Source organism: Artemia franciscana, chromosome 8 (genome assembly GCF_032884065.1).
Source record: "Artemia franciscana chromosome 8, ASM3288406v1, whole genome shotgun sequence".
Taxonomy (NCBI): Eukaryota; Metazoa; Arthropoda; class Branchiopoda; order Anostraca; family Artemiidae; genus Artemia; species Artemia franciscana.
Window position 1 is genome coordinate 13514342 of NC_088870.1, and position 27723 is coordinate 13542064.

The following is a 27723-nucleotide window of genomic DNA, read 5'->3' on the forward strand; positions in this document are numbered from 1 at the left end:
ATGGACTTTCTAAAAATAAATTGCATTTTTTGAAATTATCTTTCGTTGTGTACTATGGTTCAAACGGACCTTAATTAAAAAACACGCCTTGTATATCTACCGGATCTCTTTGGTTGGTAGATCTATTTTTGGTGGGGGGGGGGCGAGTGTGCCTAAAGCCTCAAAAGTTCTTTTTAAGGAAAAATATTCGAACTCCATGAACCTTCAGATATATCTAAGAAGAAGCTTTGGGGGAGGGGGTAGAAATTAATCTCTATAATCTACCTTCATTCTGGGGAACATTCTCGGATTAGGCCGGTAAAATGAGCGATGCGGGATGACACCTCCTTTTTACTGTTTTTTTTTTTAAATTCATTTGCTTATCAATACAAAAGTTAGAAAATCGGAATGGGTATCATGAGTACTACTAGGCAATTTCTTGGGGGGGGGAGTGCTGCCCCTTCAGAAATTTTTACCAGAAATTTCAGGTAAAATTAAGCCTTCTGATGAGCTTGGAAAATTTTTTGCATGTCGACCAATACTCCATGTCGTGCAGGTATCCATCTCCTGATTCTCTGCCTTTGACCGGGAGTGAAATGCGCAGTTGGGGTCAAATCATCCGACACTTCTCATGTTTTCCCCCCAGATTTCTCCAGGTTCTCATACAGAACTGGGTTGTCTCTGGCTCGTTTTTATTATTGCTATTTGACTAGCCGTCTCATAGCTGTACTCAAAATGTGGATCTGCTCTCTAGGGCTATAGTGAGAGAAAAGCTGAGATCGCTAGGACATATTCTGTAGATGAAGGATGACAGATTCCCAAATATTGTCCTTGTCTGCCTACCATCTAGGGCTAAATGAAAATCAGGATGTCTTCAAATGGGATTGGGTGATGTGAGGTCGTAGGAAAGATTTAGGGCAAATGGAACTTCTTGGGAGGGTGTAAAGAAAGAATCTGTAATTAGATTGGGATGAAGGAGGATCGTGCGTAACCGTGTTGGCCTCAGACGGTTTGGTTTTGCGAGGAGTTGTCAATGGTAGTAGTTGCTTAGAAAATTCAAAAGAACACATTACGTAGAGTGAAAGACTTACCAAAATGCTGTACAAGCGATAATGGAAGAGGCTTTTCGTTTCAACTAATAAATGTCCCCCCCCCCAAGAAACTTGGATTGAGTCGTGTTTTTAACGTCCTCTTTTAAAGTCAAATCTTTAAAATGTTTCACTTCCGTTTGGCGGATCTAGCAGGAATTTTAATATAGCCTAAAGCATAAAATCGCGAAGAAAGGACAATAAACAGCCATTGAAAAGTTGAAAAGTTGCGCAAATATTTTGGTCAAGACTTCTGTTTGACCGTCCTCAGTGCAAATAAAACTGATAAAAATATAAAAAAAACAAACTTTAAAACAAAACACTAAACTAAGATAGGATGACCCTTTCTTAGTAACGCCGAAAGGGTAACAGAAAAAATAACAAGTTTAAATGGCATTTCTCAATTTCATCTTACGTAAAGCACTCTTAGAGGCTAATCGCCTTCCAGTTAGATAATTATCAGAGATTCTATTTGATTGCACAGCATTATTTTGTGAATGTGAAAACAATCACAATTAATAATTTCATCATAAATGGGACTTAAGTTTATCCAGTGTCATTATTGAGAGTTACCTTTCGGTGTATGTGCTTTTTATCTCTACTGCCTCCCTGGAAATTTGCATGAGACCTTTAACGGTGGCAATAATAGAGGTCTTGCCAAATAAAATGAAATGGTGTGGATTGTCGTACAAATGTTGAGTCAAGGCCTTTAGCGTAGTCCCAAGCCCTTGTCGATTAAGGACCTATGTTCCGATAACCTCTCCCCTATTTGCTGTTAGGTTCTTCCACTATAAAAACGGCCAAAAGAACAGGGAATTCTATAAACACTACTCAGAATGGGGCTGATTATATCTTTGCTGCTTTTGAAAAAGCTCTGTATCGTATTTGAAATTTTAAAGGTGACATTAAGTTGATGTTTTTTAAGGATTCTTTTCAGTTTTTCCATCAATTTTTGAATATAGGGTAGAACAATGAAAAGCTCCTTATAATCCACCAACAGTAAAAATTACTACTATTATTTTTAAGAAAATGGAAAGGAAACAAAAAAACACACGTAGACCGAGCGTAAATGGAGTACCTCTTCAGGTTGTTTCAACAACAGTAAAGGTTACAACTGTTATTTTTAAGAAAGTGAAGAGGAAACGAAAAAACACAGTTAGACCGAGCGTAAATAGAACATCTCTTCAGGATGTTCCAACAACAGTAAAGGCTTCAACTGTTATTTTGAAGAAAGTGAAGATAAAACGAAAAAACAGTTAGACCGAGCGTAAATAGAGCATCTCTTCGTGGTTGCTCCAACAGCAGTAAAAATTATAACTGTTATTTTTAAGAAAATTAAGAGGAAACAAAAAACACAGTTAGACCGAGCGTAAATGGAGTACCTCTTCAAGTTGTTTCAATAACAGTAAAGGTTACAAATGTTATTTATAAGAAAGTGAAGAGGAAACGTAAAAACATAGTTATAACGTTATAAAAAGTTATAAAACGATATATATATAAATCGATATATAACGATATATTTAGTTATAAAAAGACAAGTGATGGAATACACTGGGAATATACAATTGAGCTAATTTCAAAGCAGGGGGAGGGATAAAGCATTTGGACAGTGTGATGTTAGAAAACAATTCTATTTTTTTTACTTTATAATATACAGAATAATTGTACCTTAACACACTTGGCATGCAGACCTGCTATACTTTACTACCTCCCTCCTGAAGTACCAACATATAGCCCAAATTTGTCTCTAAAGTATCATATTTTCATCTTGTTTTGTGATATTTCATTAGAATTAATAAATTTCATTCAATACAGATCACAAACTCAATGAAAACCAGTTCTAATTAGCTTCTATACACATAGACACCATAATGAACCAGTACTAAGAAAGGTTTTGGCAACATTTTTATTCACCCATTTGTCTTGGACTTCAAGCCCACTAAATATGTATGTATCATAGGTGCATGTTGCCGATATTTTAAGGATAGCCTAGACAAGCTTTTCGCTTAAATTAAAATAGGCCTACTATAAACATCTGAACCTAGTCTACTCAGTAAAGATGTTGGGACTTTTCCATTATTGTTCTTTGTTTAAATTTTAACATATTTTAATGTAAATTTAATTTTAAATTTATTTATTTTGCTGAAGACAGCTTAGATATGGATCCAAAATATTCGTTTAGTTTTGTTGAAATCTGACTGTTTAAAAAAAAAAAACAAGAAAAAAGGTAAAATTCTAGTTAATTGACTTGTCGCTATCTCGGAAAGGGTTTAGATTAGGTAAATGAAACTTTCAGGGATGGGTCTACCTGCTAAAGTATGTCCCAGGAAGATATTTTGAATTGCCCACCTCCACTCCTCCCTCTAGAGGGCCCAGAAATATGTCTATATGACAGGTCTATACCTATTGAAATTTTGACAAAACAATATTTTACCTTAATTTTCATTTACTAGTTGCTTTATCTCTGCCTTTAGTTCTGAAAATGCAATTCCTGTTATTGGAGTAGAATTTTGAGCCATATCAATGTTTTTTTTCTTCAAAATTTAGGAAATGTATTTGTATATCTTTAAAAACTTATAAAATGGAATTGAGCAGGTACAAAGCTGAAAACAATTTTGTTTAGTTAAATTAAGCAGAAGATCTATTTTGTAAGGTTTCACTTTTATAACACACATTTTTAAAGGTCATCAAAGGTGAGGGCCCTCTAGAGGGAGAAAGAGTGGAGGTAGTTGCTTCAAAATACCTTCCTGGAACATACTTTAGTCTGTAGATTCATCCCTGAAAGTTTCATTTTCCTAACCTAAACTCCTTCTGAGATAGCAGGAATTCAATTAACTAGAATTTTACCAAAAATCAAACCAAACCAGACATAGCATTTACAAAATAATATGAGTTACTTGCAGATTAACATATGGTAAATGATTTATTCTAATTCAGAATTTTTAACATAACTTAAAAAAATAATTTTAAAAATTAAGAAATATTCTGTGAGTCAACATCATTTGGTTTTGAGATTACAGTCAGTGTATTAAGTCTATATGAATCGCATTTTTGTCACAGGAACCCAAACAAAATAGAAATGCAGGCAAATAGAAAACCTAATCATATTAGTTAAATCTGTGTTTTATCAAGATTCATTATCTTCCTTCAATTCTTTAAGTTAGCTTACTTGACAAAAAGACTGAATTGAACTGAATTAGTGTTACATGGAGGCTATTTTACTAAAGATGATAAAATTCTAGCTAATGACTTGTTGCTAAAAAGCAGTTAGGTTAGGAAAATGAAACTTTTGGGGATGGGTCTACAGGCTAAAGTTTATCTTGGGAAGGTATTTTGAAGTACCCACCTCCACTACCTCCCCCTCTATAGGGCCCTGAAATTTGTCTATGACATCAATACCTATTGAAATTTTGACAAAACATTTTTACCTTAATTTTCTGTTACCAGTTACTTTGACTCTGCCTTTAATTCTGACAATGTAATTCCTGTTATTTGCATAGAATAGCCAAAGCAATAGCCTATCAATGTTTTTCTAAATTTAGGAAATGTATTTGAAAGTTTGTCATTTTTAAGATCTCAAAAAGTGCTTAAATATGAATTTTTGGTCCATGTTGGTATTAACTGAACAATTGTTTTGGGTCATGAAACTATTTTTAATAGATTCATTTTGACTTTTTGGACATCTTTTCTCTTGCAAAACTACCACAAACTCACCATTATGGAGTTATTCCAGCCCAAATATTCTTGTATTTATACATATAGAATTGCTATAATTTCTATTTTTGTTGATTGTATATTTGAATTTTCTTATTCGTCAAAAGTGATTGGAGACCAACCAGTCCATGTCCTAAAACTGTTTTTCATATCGAGTCCCTTTGTTGCCCCTTAGGAGATCTGATTAACATTTTGAAGTACCTATTTTGTACTTTATTTTTGGCTGCTCCGTTTTTTGTGTGGAGGGAATTTTTTGCCAGTGGAGGGGTATATGTCTAGACCCATTTTTCATAACCAAACTAAATTGTATTGTTTCCGTCGTAAACATTTTGTATCCTAAAAATTTAATATAATTATCTTTATTTCAGATGGATCTTCCGCCAGATTGGATGATTGAGAGCGGTTAATCTTTCAACGGTAGATGCTAAAAACAACGAAAAACCATTTGTTATTGTTGTTACCTGTTCAATGTTGTATAATCATCGTTATAATATAATTCCACTTCAAAGTATGATTGAGAGGAAATTGATTAAGGCGATTATATTCATACCGTGGCATGTTCTTGATGAGGTTGAAGATCACGGAAAAGAAAATCCCTTTACCCGAAAAATTATAAATTACATAATGGAGGTGCTGGAAAACAAGAAGACAGGGATGTTTTTTCAGACAGCCGAAGAGGCAGAAAAATCCAAGAGTTTATTTGCGTCACATTTTGATGAAACCCTGTATAAAAACCCCAGTGTTTATAAAACCCTGAACTGTTGTCTTCATTGGAAACAGAGGATATGATGTCGCTCTTTTTACTAATGATAATGAGCTCTTGAATAAAGCTCAAATTTTTTCGTTGAAACCCCTTTCAAGGATATGTGATAATGGGCCAAAAAATATTTGATCTAGTAATGACACCGACAAGACTGTCTTCATTTAATATGGAAAATAAAACAGAAGAGAAAACAAGTGTATCATTTTTATCCCTTTTTGAAACAGTTATTAAAACTATTTTCAAAATTTGTGGTTCTTATTCTGAAACTGTTGGACTTAAATATGGGAATGAAAAACTCTCCTAGTGCCTATATCAGAAACGGGAGAAAATTCCGTCCATAGCACTTAAGACTGAAGAATTTCCTAAGATCATTACTAAATTAGAAATATATGATGAATTCAATGCTGCTGAGTTGTTAATATTTCTTTTTGCATTGATTATTTGTAGGAATGAATCCTGAAGGTGCTGAGAAACTGTCTCTACAGTGTTTGTTTGATTTTGTTAAATATGATGAGAACTATTGCTCGATGGGACGTCAACTATTGGTAGATGGGGAGAAGAATTTGAAAGTGTTGTTTTGTCCTCAATGAAATCTGGTTTCAATTAGAATGGCATCTCGATGCAGTATTGATGCCTTTTTAAGCAATTTTATAACTTGAAAGAGTGTAGTTAATATAATTCTTGTTTTACAGGGGTAAGAGGGTAAAACCGCTCAAGTTGTCCTTGAAGACTAATCAGTGGTCTATGGAAATTTAGGGGCGTGGGACAAATGTATTTTGTCATATCTGTTGGGTGGTAAATTCTTCGTTGTTATTTTTAATGAAAACACTAAAAATAGATTTTTCAATAAATACATCGCCACAAAAGGTAGGCTACTACTGTATTCTAAAATATTGATGGGAGGGGGATGAAAAATCTAGGATGTCTTCATCACTGACTGTCGAAAATGTATCCGAAGAGCTATCCAAGACTTGATATTTTGCTAGTTGTAATAGTTTGTTTTGTTTTTTGACATAAGCAATGTTTAATTGTTGTAAATTTTGTATAAGCCAATTATTACGAGAAAACACTGTTTTGTGATGTTTAAGCTTGTGGCGTAATTTTGTCAAAATCCTTCGGGAGAGGGGCAAAGCTAAATCCTCGAGGGGGGGGGGATCTGGAGCCAACTTTCCAGTATCAAGTGTAAGTGACTGTAAAAACTGAAAAATAGACATTTTTTCATGAAAAAATAAAACTGAAAAATTTATAAGAAATATTAAGAACTCAGCAGCACTTAATTCATCATATATTTCTAATTTAGTAACGATCTTAGTAAGTTCTTCAGTCTTAAGTGCTATGGACGAAATTTTCTTCCTTATTTCTGATATAGGCACTGGGAGAGAGTTTTTCATTCCCATATTTAAGTCCAACAGTTTCAGAATAAGAACCACAAATTTTGAAAATAGTTTTCATAACTGTTTCAAAAAGGGACAAAAATGATGCACTTGTTTTCTCTTCTGTTTTATTTTGCATGTTAAATGAAGACAGTCTTGTCGGTGTCATTACTAGATCAAATATTTTTTGGCCCATATTATCTATCCTTGAAAAGGCTTTCAACGAAAAAATTTGAGCTTTATTCAAGAGCTCATTATTATCTGTGAAAAGAGCGACATCATATCCTCCTTGTTTCCAATGAAGACAACAGATCAGGGTTTTATAAACACTGGGGTTTTTATACAGGGTTTCATCGAAATGTGACGCAAATAAACTCTTGGATTTTTCTGCCTCTTCGGCTGTCTGAAAAAACATCCCTGTCTTCTTGTTTTCGAGCACCTCCATTATATAATTTATAATTTTTCGGGTAAAGGGATTTTCTTTTCCCTGATCTTCAACCTCATCAAGAACATGCCACGGTATGAATAGAATCGCCTTAATCAATTTCCTCTCAATCATACTTTGAAGTGGAATTATATTATATTGATGATTATCCAACATTGACCTGGTAACAACAATAACAAATGGTTTTTCGTTGTTTTTAGCATCTATCGTTGAAAGATTAACCATTTTCTCAATCATCCGATCTGGCGGAAGATCCATCTGAAATAAAGATAATTATATTAAATTTTTAGGATACAAAATATTTACGACAGAAACTATAAAATTTGTATCTATAAAGAGCTCATTATCATTAGTAAAAAGAGCAACATCATATCCTCTTTGTTTCCAATGAAGACAACACTTCAGGGTTTTATAAACACTGGGGTTTTCATACAGGGTTTCATCGAAATGTGACTCTAATAAACTCTTGGATTTTTCTGCCTCTTCGGCTTTCTGAAAAACCATCCCCGTCTTCTTGTTTTCCGGTACCTCCATTATATAATTTATAACGTTTCGGATAATGGGCGAGTCTTTGTGGATATCAAGCTCTTCAAGAACATGCCACGGTATGAATATAATCGCCTTCATCAAATTCCTCTCGATCATATTTTGAAGTTGAATTAGCGTTAAATGATAAAGAGACAACATATCACAGTCAACAACAATAACAAATGGTTTTTCGTTGTTTTTAGCATCTACCGTTGAAAGATTAACCGCTCTCTCAATCATCCGATCTGGCGGAAGATCCATCTGAAATAAAGATAATTATATTAAAGTTTTAGGATACAAAATGATCAAACCAAGGGTCTTGAAGATTGTGAGATTGATTCTTTCTTTGCCTTTCTTTCCCCAAAAGATATACTAATGAAACTCTGGGATAGCTATTTGGTTCATCATAATTGAAAGGACCAATAGAAATACCTCTGGGGATGACAAGACCCCCCACAGCCCTTAGGGAAAGGGCTGTTAGTTTTTGCAATTTGTCCATTGCTTAAAGATAGTATTTGTTACCTAGTCCTAACCTAGCCCTCTAAAACCGTGGCTGTAATATACCTATGAAAACTATTATATTCACCATTTAGTCCGTCATCACGCTTGTCTGTATTTTTTTTTGGGGGTGGGGGTGGGGCTGGGATGGCTCCAATTCTTTAATTTGATCTGCTTACTTTTTACTTGATCTTCAATTTGAAATAGCTTAAATTTGGAATACTTACTTCAATTTTCAAGAAATGGCGATGAACATATGAAAAAACTAAAAATTTCAGATTTAATTTGCTTATGCTTAGCCTACTGTCAACTATGCCATCTACTTTGTATAGCTGAAAATAAATTTCAAAATCGCAAAATAATTATTTGAAATTTTGCACCCCAAAAAATTTCTGTGCTCGATGTAAGTGGCCTCGACTGGCAGTGGTAAGCCATTAGCATAGCCGTTGGACAATGGGGGTATCTCTCTCCTGAAAACAGCAAAACAAGTGAATTATTGGAATTTTGGAAAAATCATAAGCCTTTTGAACTAGGTTTGTTGTCAGCTCATCCTTCAGCAACTTCGGCCTACTTTCCTGCCATACATCACAACTGTATGAGACTACACACAAAAATCAGGCATCCTTTGTTGTCTTAATTTTGTGATCCAGTTAAATGATATTTAAAAAAAGGATGTAATAGTTTTGTCGCTAGTGATTTAAAATATTTCAGACTGAATTGCATCCTGCTGAAATGAAAAATGTCCGACAATCGTTGATGTCCCCCATCCCTAAATAGCGTCTCTAGTTTGTTATTTTTTAAGGGTGTATTGTTTTTAAGCGATTTGAAATGTAGTTCCTATAAGTTTATGTGAGTTCATAATATGTGCTTCTGAATTTTATTTGAAATTCCATCCTAGTTCTTAGTCGGCATTATATTCGACTTTTGAAATTTAGTTTTGCTGTGTCCTCTTACTTTGTTTAATATATCTTTTTCATTCTTCCTTTGATGTATCTCAAGAATTGATAATCTGTGTTTTAGGCCCTTATGCAGTGACGTAACTAAAGTTTCTCAAATCTGAGATGGTCTGCAGATAATTTGAAAACTACATGTGTCGGTCGGAGTCAGGACAATTCCCTAGTTTCGAGTAATTCACAGGAGTAAAATAAATTCAAGTTCATTGATCTTTGGAAATAACTTCTAATTTGAAACCCAAGATATTCACGGTTTAGGCATATATATATTTACCACAGCTATAAACCACACCATTAACGATAAAATATTAACTGTTTAACACGGTAAGACCTATTCATAATGAGGTTTAGCTAACGCCAATATTCAGCCAGCGCGGTGCCATTAACTATTTTGGGACAAAATTTTGTCAAATTTTATTTTAATCTTGTGTGTTTAGCCTTTAACCTTGACTATTCGCTTGATTTATTCTACCCCCCCCCCCCCGTTAAAAATTAACCCACATTAGAAATTAAGCAACCGCGGAGAAAGTATGACCAATAAATACAATGAAGAAAATGATATATTTTGGAATAGTTTATCAATATTCCCAAAAGAAGTAAAGAATGCAATAAACCTAACACGCGAGAGTAGAGTAAATATAGTCAAATAGTAATTTGAGTGCAAAACGAACATACATTGCTTTCAATGGGAGTAGAAGTAGGGCTAACAAGTATACCTTGTGAAGACCTAAGGGTCATTTGCACCTTACAGAAAGCAAATACCTTTACAATGGTAATAAATACAAAAGGGAATGATTACTAGATCTATGTTGCATGGGCAACGTGAGGCGTTGCGGCAACGTTTCTTTGGCTTCGCCGAGCAAAAGTGTTGCGAGAGCAACACTTCGGCTTTGTTTCCTCGCCTGGATTAAACGCTGAAGTTGTTAATCTGTAAGGATCTTAAAATAAAAAGTCCCCTACATATCTTACCACTGAAACCAAATTGGCATCAAATACACGGGTAAACACATCCGTGATCTGTCATCTGGCAAAAATGCAAAATTCCACACTTTTGTAGATGGGAGCTTGAAACTTCTACAATACGGTTCTCTGATACGCTGAATCTGATGGTGTGATTTTCGTTAAGATTACATGACTTTTAGGGGATGTTTCCCCCTATTTTCTAAAATAAGGTAAATTTTCTCAGGCTCGTGTAACTTTTGATGGGTATAACTGATCTTGATGAAACTTGTATATTTAAAATCAGCATTAAGATGCAATTCTTTTGATGTAACTTGGTATCAAATTCCATTTTTTAGAGTTTTGGTTACTATTGAGCCAGGTCGCTCCTTACTACAGTTCATTACCACAAACTGTTTGATTCAGTGAATGTTGGTATTACCTGAATAATTGTTTTGGGTCATGAAACTGTTGTTAATATATGCATTTTGGCTTTTTGAACATCTCTTCTCTCTTGCAAAGCTACTGCAAACTCACCATTATGGAGTTATTATATATTTGCACATTAGGGGGGGGGGGGGGGTAAAGTATAGCATATATTAAATACAGCAATGGTTAGTTTACATATTTAATAATGCTGTTTTACTCCAACTCCCCTAATGTGCAAATATATAGCCCAAATTTGTTTCTAAACTATTATAGATTTGCAATTTCAAATATACAATCAACAAAAATGGAAATGATTGCAATTCTATATGTATAAATACAAGAATATTTGGGCTGGAATAACTCCATAACAATGAGTTTGCGGTAGTTTTGCAAGAGAAAAGATGTTCAAAAAGTCAAAATGCATCTATTAACAATAGTTTCATGACACAAAACAATTGTTCAGGTAATACCAACATTGACCAAAAATTCATATTTAAGCACTTTTTGAGCTCTTAAAAATGAAATATTTTCAAATACATTTCCTAAATTTAGAAAAACATTGATAAGCTATTGCTTAGGCTGTTCTATTCAAATAACAGGAATTGCATTGTCAGAATTAAAGGCAGATTAAAAGTAACTGGTCACAGAAAATTAAGATAAAATGTTGTTTTGTCAAAATTTCAATAGGTATTGAAATGTCATTTAGGCGAATTTCAGGGCCCTATAGAGGGGGAGGGAGTGGAGGTGGGTACTTCAAAATACCTTCCCAGGATATACTATAGCCTGTAGACCCATCCCCAAAAGTTTCATTTTCCTAACCTAACTGCTTTTAGCAAGAAGTCATTAACTAGAATTTTACCATCTTTAGTAAAATAGCCTCCATGGAACACTATGTCAGTTCAATTCAGTCTTTTTGTGAAGTAAGCTAACGTAAAGAATTGAGGGAAGATAATGAAACTTGATAAAACACGGATTTAACTAATATGATTAGGTTTTATATTTGCCTACATTTTTATTTTGTTTGGGTTCCTCTGACAAAAATGTGATTCATATATGCTTATATACATTGACTGTATATCAAAACCAAATGATGTTGACTCAAATTTCAATAAGTATAGACCTGTCATGTAGGCAAATTTCAGGGCCCCCTCTAGAGGGAGGAGTGGAGGTGGGTACTTTAAAATGTCTTCCTGGGACATACTTTAGCCTGTAGACCCGTGCCTGAAAGTTTCTTTTTCCTAACCTAAACCTTTTCCGAGAAGTCAATTAACTAGAATTTTACCTTTTTTCTTGTATTTTTTTAACAGCGAATTTCGACAAAACTAAATGAATATTTAGGATAAATAATATATCTAAGCTGTCTTCAGCAAAATAAATAAATATAAAAATAAATTAAAATATGTTAAAATTTAAACAAAGAACAACAATGGAAAAGTCCCAACATCTTTACTGAGTAGACTAGGTTCAGATGTTAATAGTAGGCCTATTTTAATATAAGCGAAACGCTTGTGTCTGGCTATCCTTAAAATATCTGCAATATGAACCTGTGATATATGCATATTTAGTGGGCTTGAAGTCCAAGACATGGTTGAATAAAATATTGTCAAAACCTTTCTTGGTACTTGTTCATTATGGTGCCTATGTGTATAGAAGCTAATTAGAACTGGTTTTCATTGAGTTTGTGATCTGTATTGAATGAAATTTATTAATTCTAATGAAATATCACAAAACAAGATGAAAATATGATACTTTAGAGACAAATTTGGGCTATATATTTATACTTTGGGGGGGGGATAGTAAAGTGTAGCAGGTCTGCATGCCAGGTGTGTTAAGGTACAATTATTCTGTATATTATAAAGTAAAAAAAAAAGAATTGTTTTCTAACATAACACTGTCCAAATACTTTACCCCTCCCCCTGCTTTGAAATTATATAGCCCAATTATATATTTCCACTGTATTCCATCACTTGTTTTTTTTCCTGTGTCACGCTTGGTTGAAAGAAACTAAAAAAAAATCGGTTGTAGACCATGTCCCGGGAAGGTATTTTGAAGTACCTACCTCCACTCCCTCTAGAGGGTCCTGACCTTTGATGACCTTTAAAATTATGTGCGTTATAAAATCGAAACCTTGGAAAATAGATCTTGTGCTTGAATGAAGTACAACAAAATTGTTTTCAGCTTCAAAACTGCTCAATCTCAATTTACAAGGTCTTAAAGATATGAAAATACATTTCCTAAATTTTGAAAAAAAACGCTGATATGGCTCAAAATTCTACTCAAATAACTGGAATTGGTACTTCAAAATACTATCCTAGGACAAACTTTAGCCTGTAGACCCATCCCTGAAAGTTTCGTTTTCCTAACCTAACCCCTTTCTGAGATAGCAAGTAGTCACTAAACTAGAATTTTACCCAAAATATTTTGGTATTTCCCTAGAGAGCTAGTTGAAGAGAGAGAATCATGTTAAGAAAACAATTCTCACTTCTTATTCTATGAAGGGTAAAAAACCAGTAGGATGCAATTGAGCAAAATTTTGTGAAATTAAAACCCTCACATCTTGGAACAAAAAAAAGATAAAATTCTAGTTTAGTGACTTCTTGTTATCTCGGAAAGGGGTTTGGTTAGGAAAATGAATCTTTCAGGGATGGGTCTACAGGCTAAAGTTTGTCCTGGGAAGGTATTTAGAAGTACCTACCTCCACTCCCTCTCCCTCTAGAGGGTCCTGACCTTTGATGACCTCTAAAAATATGCGTGTTATAAAAGTGAAACCTTTCAAAATAGATCTTCTGCTTGAAAGAAGTACAACAAAGTTGTTTTCAGCTTCACAACTTTGGTTTTAAAGATATGTAAATACGTTTCCTAAATAAAAAAAAAAAATCCATTGATATGGCTCAGAATTCTTCTCAAATAACAGGAATTGCATTTTCAGAACTAAAGGTAGAGAAAAAGCAACTGGTAACTGAAAATTAAGGTAAAATGTTTCGTCAAAATTTCAATAGGTCTGGGACCTGTCATGTAGGTAAATTTCAGGGCACTTCAAAATACCTTGTGAGATATACTTGAGCCTGTAGACCCATCCCTGAAAGTTTCATTTTCGTAACCTAACCCCTTTGCGAGATAGCAAGATGTCACTAAACTAGAATTTAGATCCTCCCTTAAGAAACATTATTTCATATATAGGTCTACTTAAAAGTTCAGAGAGGGCTAGGCCTTTGTCAACCATTTTGTCATTGATATTCCATAATAAGAGACTTAAGGCTCATGCCATTATGCTGACTTAACTTTACTTAAAAGTCCTTAAAGGAGAACTGGACATTTGAAGCTATAAGTTGGATGATCCTGTGATTTGCACAATGTACATTTCTTGAGCCCTTGGCAAGGCGATGTTTTGGACCTTGAATGACCATGGTCACTGCAAACTCTGCAAATAGCTTTTTTATAGCTGCTGGATTGATGCCCATAAGCTTGACACTTGAAACATCTCACTGGGAGGGTGAGATATTCAGCTACTTTGGAGGATTTTTATGGCATTCTTAAGGTCAACTTTGGTTTCAAACTTTAATCAAATCAAGTGGGTGTTGTCAATCTGTTTTGAACTGACACATTGTGGAATCAGTGCACAAAGTTCATCATTTATATTGTTAGGAACAAATTGAGCAATACCGAGGTGAAATAGGTTCCTGATTATTAGAGAAAGAGATCTATTGCTGTTCCGAAAGATCCTGGAAAGGTTTCTGCATTTGCCTTGCTAGCTGTAACGACTTGCAATCTTTTCTGTCCTGAACTTTGACAATTTTAGAGCACTCTGTGCCATATATTTTTTTTTTTTTGCAAAAAGTGTCCTCAAATCTGACTTTGTTAGGTCAGAGGGCTAATTCTTGAGTACCATTACTCATGAGGGCTTTGTTTCAGTACCTGTAGGAACAATCAAGGGGGTGGGAGATCCTTATTCATGAAATTGTCAAGCTTATTTCAAACCTCTGTAACTTTTCTGGCGATTACTGCTGCTGTCTCAACAGGACAGGTAGGGGCTTCATCAGGTTTGACTATCACAAAGACTGGCAACTCAACATTACATTGCTCACGAAATTCAAGTACCTTTAACATTTCGTTAATATTGTCTTTGGTACTTTTTTTAATTGACACTATTGGTGTCAATTGGTGTCAGCCAAAGACCACAGTATCTCCTTAGCTTTAATTATATCATGCTTCATAAAAAAGTTGCAAGCTTTACAGCTTATCTCATCACTCTTATTTCCAGCTTTTTTAACATGATTTCAAAAGTTCAATATTGTACTCCAAACTAATTTCTCCGACATATCTAACGCAGATAATATCTCACCAAGAAAAATATTAGTAAAATTGAATCTTTGTACTTAATAAGTCGATTAGTCCCAAGGGAATTGACAAGTAGCTCCAGCTACTTGTTATGAATAATCACAAATCTTGATTTTCAGTTGAAGCCATCCAAGTAGCAAAAAATGACCATGTGATTATATTAAGCTTCCCTCCACATATGTCACAGAGACTCCAACCAATTGATCTTGGATTCTTCTACTTTCTGAGATCCCATTATAACAAAGCTATTTGCAATCTCTCTGTATGAAATCCCCAGTTTCTTGGAGTAGCTGATAACCTTTTATTCACCGTGTCAAACATCATTGCAGGTTTTCAAACAACAGATATTTGCCTATTTAATGACAACTTTTTGCTATCAGTTGGAACTGACTGACCATTGGGTGAGCCAATATCTGAGCCAAGAGATGAAGATATGACTTCCTCAAATCAAGAACAATGTCAAGGTTGTAATCTACTGGCTCGATTCGTATATCTACCGGCTCTCTTTGGTTGGTAGATCTTTTTTGGTGGGGGGGTGGGTAGTTTGCCTAAAGCCTCAAAAGTTCTTTTTAAGGCAAGATATTTTAACTCCATTAACCTTCAGATAAATTAAGAAGCTTTGGGAGGGGGTAGAAATTAATCTATAATCTACCTTCATTCTGGGGAATATTCTCGGATTAGGCAGGTAAAATGAGTGATGCGGGATGACACCTCCTTTTTTACTGTTTTTTTTTTACATTCATTTGCTTACCAATACGAAATTTGGAAAATTGGAATGGGTATCATGAGTACCACCAGGCAATTTCTCGGGGGGGGGGGGATGCTGCCCCTTCAGAAATTTTTACCAGAAATTTCAAGTAAAATTTAGCCTTCTGATGAACTCAGAAAACTTTTTTGCATGCTGACCAATAGTCCATGTCGTGCAGGTATCCATCTTCTGATTCTCTGCCTTTGACCGGGAGCCAAATGCGCGGTTGAGGTCAAATCATCCGACACTTTTCATGTTTTTCCCCCAGATTTCTCCAGGTTCCCATACAGAACTGGGTTGTCTCTGGCTCGTTTTTAATATTGCCATTTGACTACCCGTCTCTCATAGCTGTAAACAAAATGTGAATCTGCTTTCTAGGGCTATAGTGAGAGAAAGGCTGAGATCGCTAGGACATGTTCTTTGGATGAAGGATGACAGATATGTTTTGAAGTGGCCATTTGCTTATCTTCCTTGTGAAAAAACTAAATAAGAACAACAAGTTTTTTTTTAAGTGCAAGTAAGGAGCGACATTGAAACTTAAAACGAACAGAAATTATTCTGTATATGAAAGGGGTTCTCCCCTCCGAATCGCCTCGCTCCTTATGCTAAAGTTTGACTCTTTGTCACAACTCTACCTTTTAAAACAATAAAAAAAACTTGGATTGCAAAGAGCGAAGCGTTGCAGAAGGGAGAAGTTCTTTCATATACGGAATGACTTATGTTCGTTTTAAGTTATAATGTTGCTCCTTACTTGCAGTTAAAAAAACTTTTATTTAATTTCTGAACGTTTTTGAATTAATGCATGTTTTGATTTTAGCTCACCGCACATGAATGACTAAAACGAAATTTGTAAATTTTTTTTTTTTGCTAAATGGCTCTCATAGTTGTGAATAGACGATTTGTATAAAAAAAGGGTGGGGAAGAGGCCTAGTTGCCCTCCAATTTTTGGCTACTTAAAAATGCAACTTGATTTTTGTGTGTGTGAATGTTTTTGTTAGTAATAAACATACGTACCTTACGAATTAACTTACGTTAAGAACTTCTATACTTGTGTATTTTTACTACGTGTATGAAGGGGTTCGTCCCGTCGTCAATGCCTCGCTCTTTAGACTAAAGTTTGGTTTTATCCCAAATCTTTAAGAATGACCTCTGAATCATCTAGGCCGTAGAATGAATAGTTGAAAATACTAAAAATATCTTGGCATAAAGAGCAAGGTATTGTGGAGGAGACGATTCCCCTTATATACGTAATATTTTTTTTCGTCTTTAGTTTTAATGCTACTAAGTTCTGCCAGGGGAAAATTGTTTTTATTCGTTTTCCATTTTTTTTAAATAATACTAAAAAATCCTGCGCCCCCTTCACGGGAATTCTTTTCCCTCATGATAAATTCCTCTATAAAAAGATCCTCTCTTGTAAGCTGAACAGAACGGCTATCTTGAAATTTTCATCCGGTGACTTTGTGGGTAAAATGTACATGGGTGGGGGCCTAGGTGCCCTGTCATTGTTTGGTCACTTAAAGGGCACAAGAATTACTTTTTCCTTTAGAATGAACCCTCTCGCGGCATTCCAGGACCATTGGGTCAATATGATCACCCCTAAAAAAAACAAATACACATCCATGATCTGTCTCCTGGCAAAAAGTACAAAATTCCACATATTTGTATATAGGAGCTTGAAACTTCTACAATAGGGTTCTCTGATACGCTGAATCTGATAGTGTGATTTTCGTTAAGATTATATCACTTTTAGGGGTGCTCCCCCCTGTTTTGTAAAATAAGGCAAATTTTTCTCAGGCTCATAACTTTTGATGAGCAAAATTAAACTTGATGAAACATATGTTTAGAAACAGCATTAAAATGCGATTTTTTTATGTAACTTTTGGTATCAAATTTTCTTTTTAAAGTTTCGGTCACTGTTGAAATAGGTCGACAAACTGTTTGAAATTGATGGATCTGAAGTGTTCTTTTTATCATTTTAGATTAGGATTGAATTTGTTTCTGTGACAATGTTGTATTCCATACTTGGGACTGCCCCAAGTATTGGTAATTGGGACATGGTCTTATGTATGGCAATTATAAACAGATATGAAATAGCCTATATTATTTTGCTTTGACTTGTTAAGATATCTTGGCGTCTTGACATCTTGGAAGTCCATGAGTTGGCATGTGAATATGCAAGAAAAAATAGATTAATGTATTCAAGTTGGGATGACGAGAAGAGGTGGCAAGAAATGGTATTATTGATTATTTCACAAAATCAAGGTCGTTCACTCAGAAAACCTGAAGCAACTAATCTCTCTAAGAGGACCAGTTTAAACCACTACAATGTCAGCATGTTCTTCTCCAAGATGTGTGACCAGGTTTTAACCAAGATTTATATTATGACCAGCTATGCTTTCTCTCCCCAGAGTATATGCAATATGGATGAGAGTGCCTTGACTACTGTACAAATGCCACTCAAGATTGTTGCTGAAAAAGGAATTCGTCAAGTTTGGAAGAGCATCCTCAGCAGATCGAGGATAGGCTGTGACAATTTTTACCTGACTTTCAGCACCTGGAAATTTAATTCCACCAATACTTGCCTTTCCAAGAATAAAGACAGCAGTAATGATGACTTCAATTGGGGGCCTCACTTAGTACTGTTGCTTGTGTTAGGGACAGTGGCTCTACTACAACTTCAGTATTCATTGCATTTCTTCATCCCTTTGCCTCCACCGTGCAGCCAACCAAAGAGAAGCTCCAGCTACTTATTATGAATAATCACAAATCTTGATTTTCAGTTGAAGCCATCCAAGTAGCAAAAAATGACCTTGTGATTATATTAAGCTTCCCTCCACATATGTCACAGAGACTCCAACCAATTGATCTTGGATTCTTCTACTTTCTGAGATCCCATTATAACAAAGCTATTTGCAATCTCTCTGTATGAAATCCCCAGTTTCTTGGAGTAGCTGATAACTTTTTATTCACCGTGTCAAACATCACTGCAGGTTTTCAAACAACAGATATTTGCCTATTTAATGACAACTTTTTGCTATCAGTTGGAACTGACTGACCATTGGGCGAGCCAATATCTGAGCCAAGAGATGAAGATATGACTTCCTCAAATCAAGAACAATGTCAAGGTTGTAATCTACTGGCTCTACTCGTATATCTACCGGCTCTCTTTGGTTGGTAGATCTTTTTTGGTGGGGGGTGGGTAGTTTGCCTAAAGCCTCAAAAGTTCTTTTAAGGCAAGATATTTTAACTCCATTAACCTTCAGATAAGAAGCTTTGGGGAAGGGGGTAGAAATTAATCTATAATCTACCTTCATTCTGGGGAATATTCTCGGATTAGGCAGGTAAAATGAGTGATGCGGGATGACACCTCCTTTTTACTGTTTTTTTTTACGTTGCTTACCAATATTTGCTTACCAATACAAAATTTGGAAAAGTGGAATGGGTGTCATGAGTACCACCTGGAAATTTCTCGGGGGGGGGGGTGCTGCCCCTTCAGAAATTTTTACCTGAAATTTCAAGTAAAATTTAGCCTTCTGATGAGCTCAGAAAACTTTTTTGCATGCTGACCAATAGTCCATGTCGTGCAGGTATCCATCTTCTGATTCTCTGCCTTTGACCGGGAGCCAAATGCGCGGTTGAGGTCAAATCATCCGACACTTTTCATGTTTTTCCCCCAGATTTCTCCAGGTTCCCATACAGAACTGGGTTGTCTCTGGCTCGTTTTTAATATTGCCATCTGACAACCCGTCTCTCATAGCTGTAAACAAAATGTGAATCTGCTTTCTAGGGCTATAGTGAGAGAAAGGCTGAGATCGCTAGGACATGTTCTGTGGAGGAAGGATGACAGATTGCCAAAGATTGTCCTTGTCGGCCTACCATCTAGGACTAAATGAAAATCAGGTTGTCTTCAAATGGGATTGGGTGATGTGATGTCGTAGGAAAGATTTAGGGGAAATGGAACTTCTTGGGAGGGTGTAAAGAAAGAGGCTGTAATTAGATTGGGATGGAGGAGGATCGTGCGTGACCGTGTTGGCCTCAGACGGTTTGGTTTTGTGAGGAGTTGTCAATGGTAGTAGTTGCTTAGAAAGTTCAATAGAACACATTACGTAGAGTGCAAGACTTGCCAAAATGCTGTACAAGGGATAATGGAACAGGCTTTTCGTTTTAACTAATAAATGCCCCCCCCCTCCAAAGAAGCTTGGATTGAGTCGTGTTTTTAACGTTCTCTTTTAAAGCCTAATCTTTAAAATTATGTTTCACCTCCGTTTGGCGGATTTAGCAGGAATTTTAATATAGCCTAAAGCATAAAATCACGAAGAAAGGACAATAAACAACCAGTGAAAAGTTGAAAAGTTACGCAAATATTTCGGTCAAGACCTCCGTTTGACCGTCCTCAGTGCAAATAAAACTGATAAAAATATAAAAAAAAACAAACCTTAAAACAAAAAACTAAACTAAAATAGGATAACCCTTTTTTAGTAACGGTGAAAGGGTAACAGAAAAAAAAACAAGTCTATATGGCATTTCCCAATTTCATATTATGTGCAGCACTCTTAGAGGCTAATCGCCTTCTTGCTAGATTATTATCAGAGATTCTATTTGATTGCACAACATAATTTTGTGAATGTCTGTGAATACAATCAGAATTAATAATTTCATCATAAATGGGACTTGAAAAAGTTTATCCTGTGTCTCTATTGAGAGTTACCTTTCGGTGTATTTGCTTTTTATCTCAACTGCCTCCCTAAAAATTTGCTTGAGACCTTTAACGGCGGCAATAATAGAGGTCTTGCCAAAAAAAATGAAATGGTGTGGATTGTTGTATAAACGTTGAGCCAAGGCCTTTGGCGTAGCCCCAAGCCCTTGTCGAATAAAGGACCTATGTTGCGATAACCTCTCCCCTATTTGCTGTTAGGTTCTTCCACTATAAAACGGCCACAAGAACAGGGAATTCTATTAACACTACTAACCAGAATGGGGCTGGTTATATCATTGCTGCTTTTGAAAAAGCTCTGTATCGTATTTGAATTTTTAAAGGTGACATTAAGTTGATGTTTTTTAAGGATTCTTTTCAGTTTTTCCATCAATTTTGGAATATAGGGTAGGACAATGAAAAGTTTCTTATAATCCACCAACAGTAAAAATTACAACTATTATTTTTTAAGAAAATGGAAAGGAAACAAAAAAACACACTTAGACCGAGCGTAAATGGAGTACCTCTTCAGGTTGTTTCAACAACAGTAAAGGTTACAACTGTTATTTTTAAGAAAGTGAAGAGGAAACGAAAAAACACAGTTAGACCGAGCGTAAATAGAACATCTCTTCAGGATGTTCCAACAACAGTAAAGGTTTCAGCTGTTATTTTGAAGAAAGTGAAGATAAAACGAAAAAACACAGTTTGACCGAGCGTAATTAGAGCATCTCTTCATGGTTGCTCCAACAGCAGTAAAAATTATAACTGTTATTTTTAAGAAAGTTAAGAGGAAACAAAAAAACACAGTTAGACCGAGCGTAAATGGAGTACCTCTTCAAGTTGTTTCAACAACAGTAAAGGTTACAACTGTTATTTATAAGAAAGTGAAGAGGAAACGTAAAAACATAGTTAGACCGAGCGTAAATTGAGTACCTCTTCAAGGTGTTCCAACAACAGTAAAGGTTGTAACCTTTACCGTTGTTGGATCACCCTGAAGAGATGGACCATTTACCCTCGGTAAACTTTGCTTGGGAAGTGATGATAATGTGTGCATCTTTCCCATGACAGACAGCCTTTAGTTCAATTTGAACGAGCCGAATGGCTATTAAAAACTTTATCCTGGACGGTTATAGAAAGGACTAAGAAAAATGGGGTTTTAAAAAGAGGGGTGTAGATAATTAGTCGAATCAACTTCCATTTAGGTTACACTTTGATGTGTTTCCAACTCCGTGTCGTGACAGGGTGACTGGCTGGGAAGTCGGCAGGATGTCGTTGTCATTACTGTTGTTAATATCATTGTCATTACTGCTGTTTGGCATATCAGCAAACTAGTACGGCCCCTCTTGAAAGAAATTGATTCATCTGTCCTTAAGGCTGACTACTTAATAAATAAATGTAATTAAATCTTATCTTCATAGGTCAACTCAAGAACTTGGCTACTAGTTGAGTAACCTACTTTGTTCTGTTTGTTTAAAATTATGTAAACTTTTGTCTTAACAACTTAACGAGTAGCGAATAATGTGGTTTTTTATAGGAGTTAGTTTTTACCTACCTCCTCCCGTGTAAAATACCCCCTCTCCCAGAAAATTCCCCCACACGCAAAATTGATTAGCCAAAAAGAAAGCAAAAAATAGGTACCTCTGAATATCGATCTTATGTCTTAAGGTGTAACGAAAGGACTAGATATAAAAAAAGTTTTAGGAAAAGGGTTTGTTTGCCTCCAATTACCTCCGGCTTATCAAGAAAGCACTAGAAGTCTTAAGAAAATGTCTGTATGTTTTCCAATAACAAATACTATCTGTAAGCAATGGGCAAATTGCCAAAACTAACAGCTATCTCCCTAAGGGCTGTTGGGGGTCTTGTCATCCCCAGAGGTATTTCTATTGGCACTTTCAATTATGATGAACCAAATGGCTATCCCATAGTTTCATTCGTATATCTTTTGGGGAAAAGAGTCAAAGAAAGAATCAATATTTTAATCTTCTAAGACCCTTGGTTTGATACGATCATCCCTTGGGAACTTATTGTAAGTTTTATTTAATTTTGATCATTACGGAATTAGTTGTAAGGGAGAGACGAGGGGATTTGACATGTAACACCATGGGCTAACTCTAGAACTTTTGCTTTGGAGGAGGGAAGTTTAGCATTAAACCCCAAAACGAGCTAAATTTATGCCGTATAGGAGGGTGACTGTCTCTTCCTCATCTCTGCCTCATGGCTGTAGAACTTTGGAGGATGCTCATTCAATCAAAACTTGAGAGTTCTAGCCCTTTTCTTATAAGTCGAAAGTGATTGGAGACCAACCAGTCCATGTCCTAAAATTGTTTTTCATATCTGGTCCTTTTGTTACTTCTTAGGAGATCTGATTGGCATTTTGAAGTACTTATTTTGTACTTAATTTTTGGCTGCTCAGTTTGTGTGTGGAGGGAATTTTTTCCCTGGAGAGGGGTATATGCCTAGACCCATTTTTCATAACCAGACTAAATTGTATAGTTTCTGTCATAAACATTTTGTATCCAGAAAATTTATTATAATTATCTTTATTTCAGATGGATCTTCTGGCACTTGACATTGTTTTTGACACAAATATACTCCTGAAGCATCATCTTCAAGGTCTTTGGAAACTTCGAGAAATGGCTGAGAGGACTGTAGTGAAGATGACTTTTTTAATACCACAGATTGTTCTTACGGAGCTTCATCACTTTTCAGATCCCGAACTTGAAGTTTTTGCCCGGAAGGCTAGAAAATATATACAGGTGTTGGAAAACAAGGGGACAGGACTGGTTATTGAGACACCTCAAGATGCAGAACAGGCCAATAGTTTATTTGAGTCCAAGCTCAATGATGACGAAATCCTGAAATGTTGTCTCCTTATGAAACAAAGAGGAAAGGATGTTGTGCTTTTCTCTGATGATCATATGCTTTTGATTAAAGCTCGGATTTATTCATTGAAAGCCTTTCAACGGAGGACTTTGCCGTAAAGATATTTGACTTTGCTCTACCCAAGTCTGATATAATGACACCGGCAAAAGTGTTTTCAATGATTGAAAAAGATCTTCCAGAAGGTAATTCAGACCTGAAGAAGTGCAAGCAACTACTTCTAAAGGCAAAACATAGTAATATGGGCTTAGATCAAGCTGATGTATTTGTGAAACATATGCAAAGATTCTTGGAAGAAAGCAAACCCAAATACGAACTTCAAATACCAATAGATGACGCTATTTCGTTGATTAAAAGTTATTACAATGAATTTAAAATGCAAAATGAAAGTAATGTAGGCAAAACAAGTGCATCAATCTTGTCCCTTTTTTGAACTGTTTTGGCAACTATTAACAAAATTTGTGATGAGTATGAAAACCTCTCTGTCCCAGTGACTAAATCAGATATAAGGGAGAAAATTCTGGCCATAGTACACGAGATTAAAGGACTTCAGCAACAAGTTGAAATATTCCTTAAACAACCGTGTGAGGGATTATATGGTGTTGAATTCTCCATATTTCTTATAAATTTTTTGTCTCGATTAGGCGTCGACTATCGATTGTCACGACTATCCGATTTTGTGAAGGGGATTTCATTGCTTCCAAAGGAATTGGAAAAAGGGTTGAAGCAAATAAAACAGTACAAAAGTAGGCTCAATTTTCTGTCGTCGTAATTAGTTTAATTGTCCCACAAGTTCTATTTTTCTTACTATCACCGTTATTGTGGTTAGGTCGTTTGCTTTTTTTTAAACTTCTTTTCATTCTAACTATTCAGGCCCGTACCAGGAATTTGTTTTGGGGAAAATTTTAGTTTAATCTTATTCCGGAACTGCACCGTCATGTCGGTTAATTAGTTAATCAAACAAAAATTCAAATTTTCTCAGTTGCCCCTTTTGGACCATTTTTGTTATGTGATCTTTCTCTTTCCAGAAATGACTCTTTCCAGAAAGAAAATAGAATTTTCTTCTGAGTAATGAGTTTTCCAACAGCGTACGTAAAAAATAATATTAAATGCTAAGAATAAACATTACTAAAATAGTGACGTTAAAAATAACAAATTTCACATAATTTTTATTTTCTTAAACTAAAGAATTTCAAGGATCTGTGTCAGCATCATCAAAAGAGTATAATTTACAGAGATAATCAGGAATACATGCATGCGAGTGAGAAGGATTGGACCTTCTCCCTGAAATACTAAATTTTTCTGAATATTTTAGAAATTCCCATTAAGATTATTAAACAAAATTACTTTATTTTCCTCCCCCTTGATAAAATATGTGTGTGTGTCTGCTTACGGTATGTTGTTTTGACATAGGAAGATTATTCATTCTCTGCTTTCATAAAACGTTAAAATTTGCAATTGTTGATAAAACGGGGAACTAATCTGCTAGTGTTGTTAATCTCTCGAAAACGAGATCGGTCTACGACATTCCTTGAGCCACAAAAATTCCACGATATCGGTCCAACATGACTCTTGAAAACAAAATAAACACTTTGATCTACTTTGAAAATCTCAAGAAAGAATGTGAAGCATAATATCTATCGGTTTGACCGGTTTGTTTTGTCCTATGAGAGAGCATATTTGTTCAGAAATTATACTCTTCCATTTATACACCTCTTGTAAAATCCTGAGGCTGATCAGTCCTCTTTTTTTTACTTTGCCATTTATGGAAAAGGAAGATGCCTTTTTGCCTTTTGAAGCAATTTTATAACCGGAAAGAGTTTTTTTTTTTTTTTTTTTTTTTTTTTTTTTTGTTACCGGGGTCAGAGAGTAAAACCACCCAAGTTGTCCTTGAAGACTCTAATCAGTGGTTTTATTTAATAGAAATTTAGGGGCGTAGGACAAATGTATTTTGTCATCCGTGTGGGGTCGTAAATTCTTCGTTGTTATATTTAATGAAAATACTAAAGAAATTTTTCAATAAAAATATCCCCGAAAAGGTAGGCTATACTGTATTCCAAAATAGTAAGGGGGGGATGAAAAATCTTGAAGGAACAGGCGTCTTCATCACGGACTGTCGAAAATGTATCCGAAATGCTATCCAATACTTGATATTTTGCTAGTTGTAATAGTTTGTTTTGTTTTTTGACATAAGCTATGTTCAATTGTTGTAAATTTTGTATGAGACAATCATTGCGAGAAAACAATTATGGGTGATGTTAGGCATAAAGGTCGTGGCGTAATTTTGTCAAAATCCCTGGGGGGGGGGTAAAGTTGGAGCCAACTTTCCAATATCAAGTGAGAGTGACAGAAAAAACTGAAAAATAAGACATTTGGTGCCTTAGAACTATTTAGAACTATAAATGGTACTTTATAATACTATAAAGGTGAATATGTGCAAACTGGTCTGTTGATGCTTGAATTATCCAGATTTATCTGTTTTGACAAGATTTTGGGAGAAAGTAAATTAACTTGGGGGGGGGGGAAGGGGACAAAAACATGGGAGGGGCAATCCCCCCCCCACACACACACACATACACCCTGCCCATAGCAAATGCAGCCCCTGGTTCAAGCCATATGAGCCACTGGGGATCATTAGATCTTTTTTGACTCTCTCTGTTCCTCTGACCTAGCCCTCTAAAATCGTGGCTGTATATACCTATGAAAACTATTATATTCACCTTTTAGTCTGTCATCACGCGTGTCTGCAGTTTTTTTCTTTGGGGCTGTGATGGCTCCAACCTCCCTTGTGCCAGGAAAAAATCTTGGTTAGCACCCTTCCCCCTCCCTACTGTCCAACAATTTTTAACTTCAATTTCAACAAAATGTTAATTTATTAACAACATTTTTGTTTATTTAAATCTGACTTCGTATTTTTTAGAATCTGCAAAATCACTAATTATCTAATCCAAAATATTGGTTTCAAATTCTTTAATTTGATCTACTTACTTTTTACTTGATCTTCAATTTGAAATAGCTTAAATTTGGTGTACTTACTTTAATTTTCAAGAAATGGCAATGAACATATGAAAAAACTGAAAATTTCACATTTAATTTGCTTATACTTAGCCTAGTGTCAACTATGCCATCTACTTTGTTTAACTGAAAATAAATTTCTAAATTGCAAAATAATTATAAGCGCGAGATGATTTATTTGAAATTTTGCGCCCCAAAAAATTTCTGTGCTCGATGTAAATGGCCTCGACTGGCAGTGGTAATCCATTAGCGTAGCCATTGGGAAATTGGGGGTATCGCTCTCCTGACAACAGCAAAACAAGTGAATTATTGGAATTTTTGAAAAATCATAAGCCTTTTGAACTAGGTTTGTTGCCACCTCATCCTTCCACTACTTCGGCCTACATTCCTGCCATACACCATAACTGTAGGTACACACGAGACTTACCACACAAAAAATCAGGCATCCCTTATTGTCTTAATTGTGTGATCCAGTTAAATGATATTTTAAAAAAAAGATGTAATAGTTTTGTCGCTAGTGATTTAAAAGATTTATGACTGAATTGCATCCTTCTGAAATAAAAAATTTCCGACAATCGTTAATGCCCCCCCCCTCCCTAAATAGCGTCTCTAGTTTGTTGTTTTTTAAGGGTGTATTGTTTGTAAGCGATTTGAAATTTAGTTACTATAAGTTTATGTGAGTTCATAATGTGTGCTTCTGAATCTTATTTGAAATTCCATCCCAGTTCGTCTTAGTCGGCATTATATTCGACTTTTGAAATTTATTTTTACTGTGTCCTCTTACTTAGTTTAATACATCTTTTTCATTATTCCTTTGATGTATCTAAAGAATTGATAGTCTTTGTTTAGGCCATTATGCAGTGACGTAACTAAAGTTTCTCAAATCTGAGTTGGTCTGCAGATAATTTGAAAACTACATGTGTCGGTCGGAGTCAGGACAATTCCCTAGTTTCGAGTAATTCACTGAAGTAAAATAAATTCAAGTTCATTGATCTTTGGAAATAACTTCTAATTTGAAACCCAAGATATTCACGGTTTAGGCATATATATATTTACCACAGCTATAAACCACACCATTAACGATAAAATATTCACTGTTTAACACGGTAAGACCTATTCATAATGAGGTTTAGCTAACGCCAATATTCAGCCAGCGCGGTGCCATTAACTAGCAAATACCTTTACAACGGTAATAAATACAAAAGGGAATGAATACTAGATCTATGTTGCATGCGCAACGTGAGGCATTGCGGCAATGTTTCTTTGGCTTCGCCGAGCAAAAGTGTTGCGAGAGCAACACTTTGGCTTTGTTTCCTCGTCTGGATTAAACGCTGAAGTTG

At 35.4% G+C, this 27723-nt stretch overlaps 1 protein-coding gene across 11 annotated transcripts in view; it reads left to right on the top strand.

Moving 5' to 3' along the window:
• Positions 1 to 27376, top strand: part of LOC136030011 (transcriptional protein SWT1-like) — a 49641-nt gene extending 22265 nt beyond the window's left edge. For 2 of the 11 annotated variants that reach the window (XR_010618163.1, XR_010618162.1), the window contains exons 2-3: positions 5150 to 5183; positions 8667 to 9370. Coding sequence is in view for 1 of the 11 variants with exons in the window: in XM_065708629.1 (XP_065564701.1) it covers positions 23038 to 23469 (432 nt within the window). In the remaining 10 variants the exon portion in view is untranslated. Of the gene's footprint in view, positions 1 to 5149; positions 5199 to 7652; positions 9371 to 23037 lie in introns of those variants that run through there. The other 9 variants (XR_010618159.1, XR_010618158.1, XR_010618164.1 and 6 more) reach the window with 8 other exon arrangements.
• Positions 27377 to 27723: the final 347 nt, after the last annotated feature.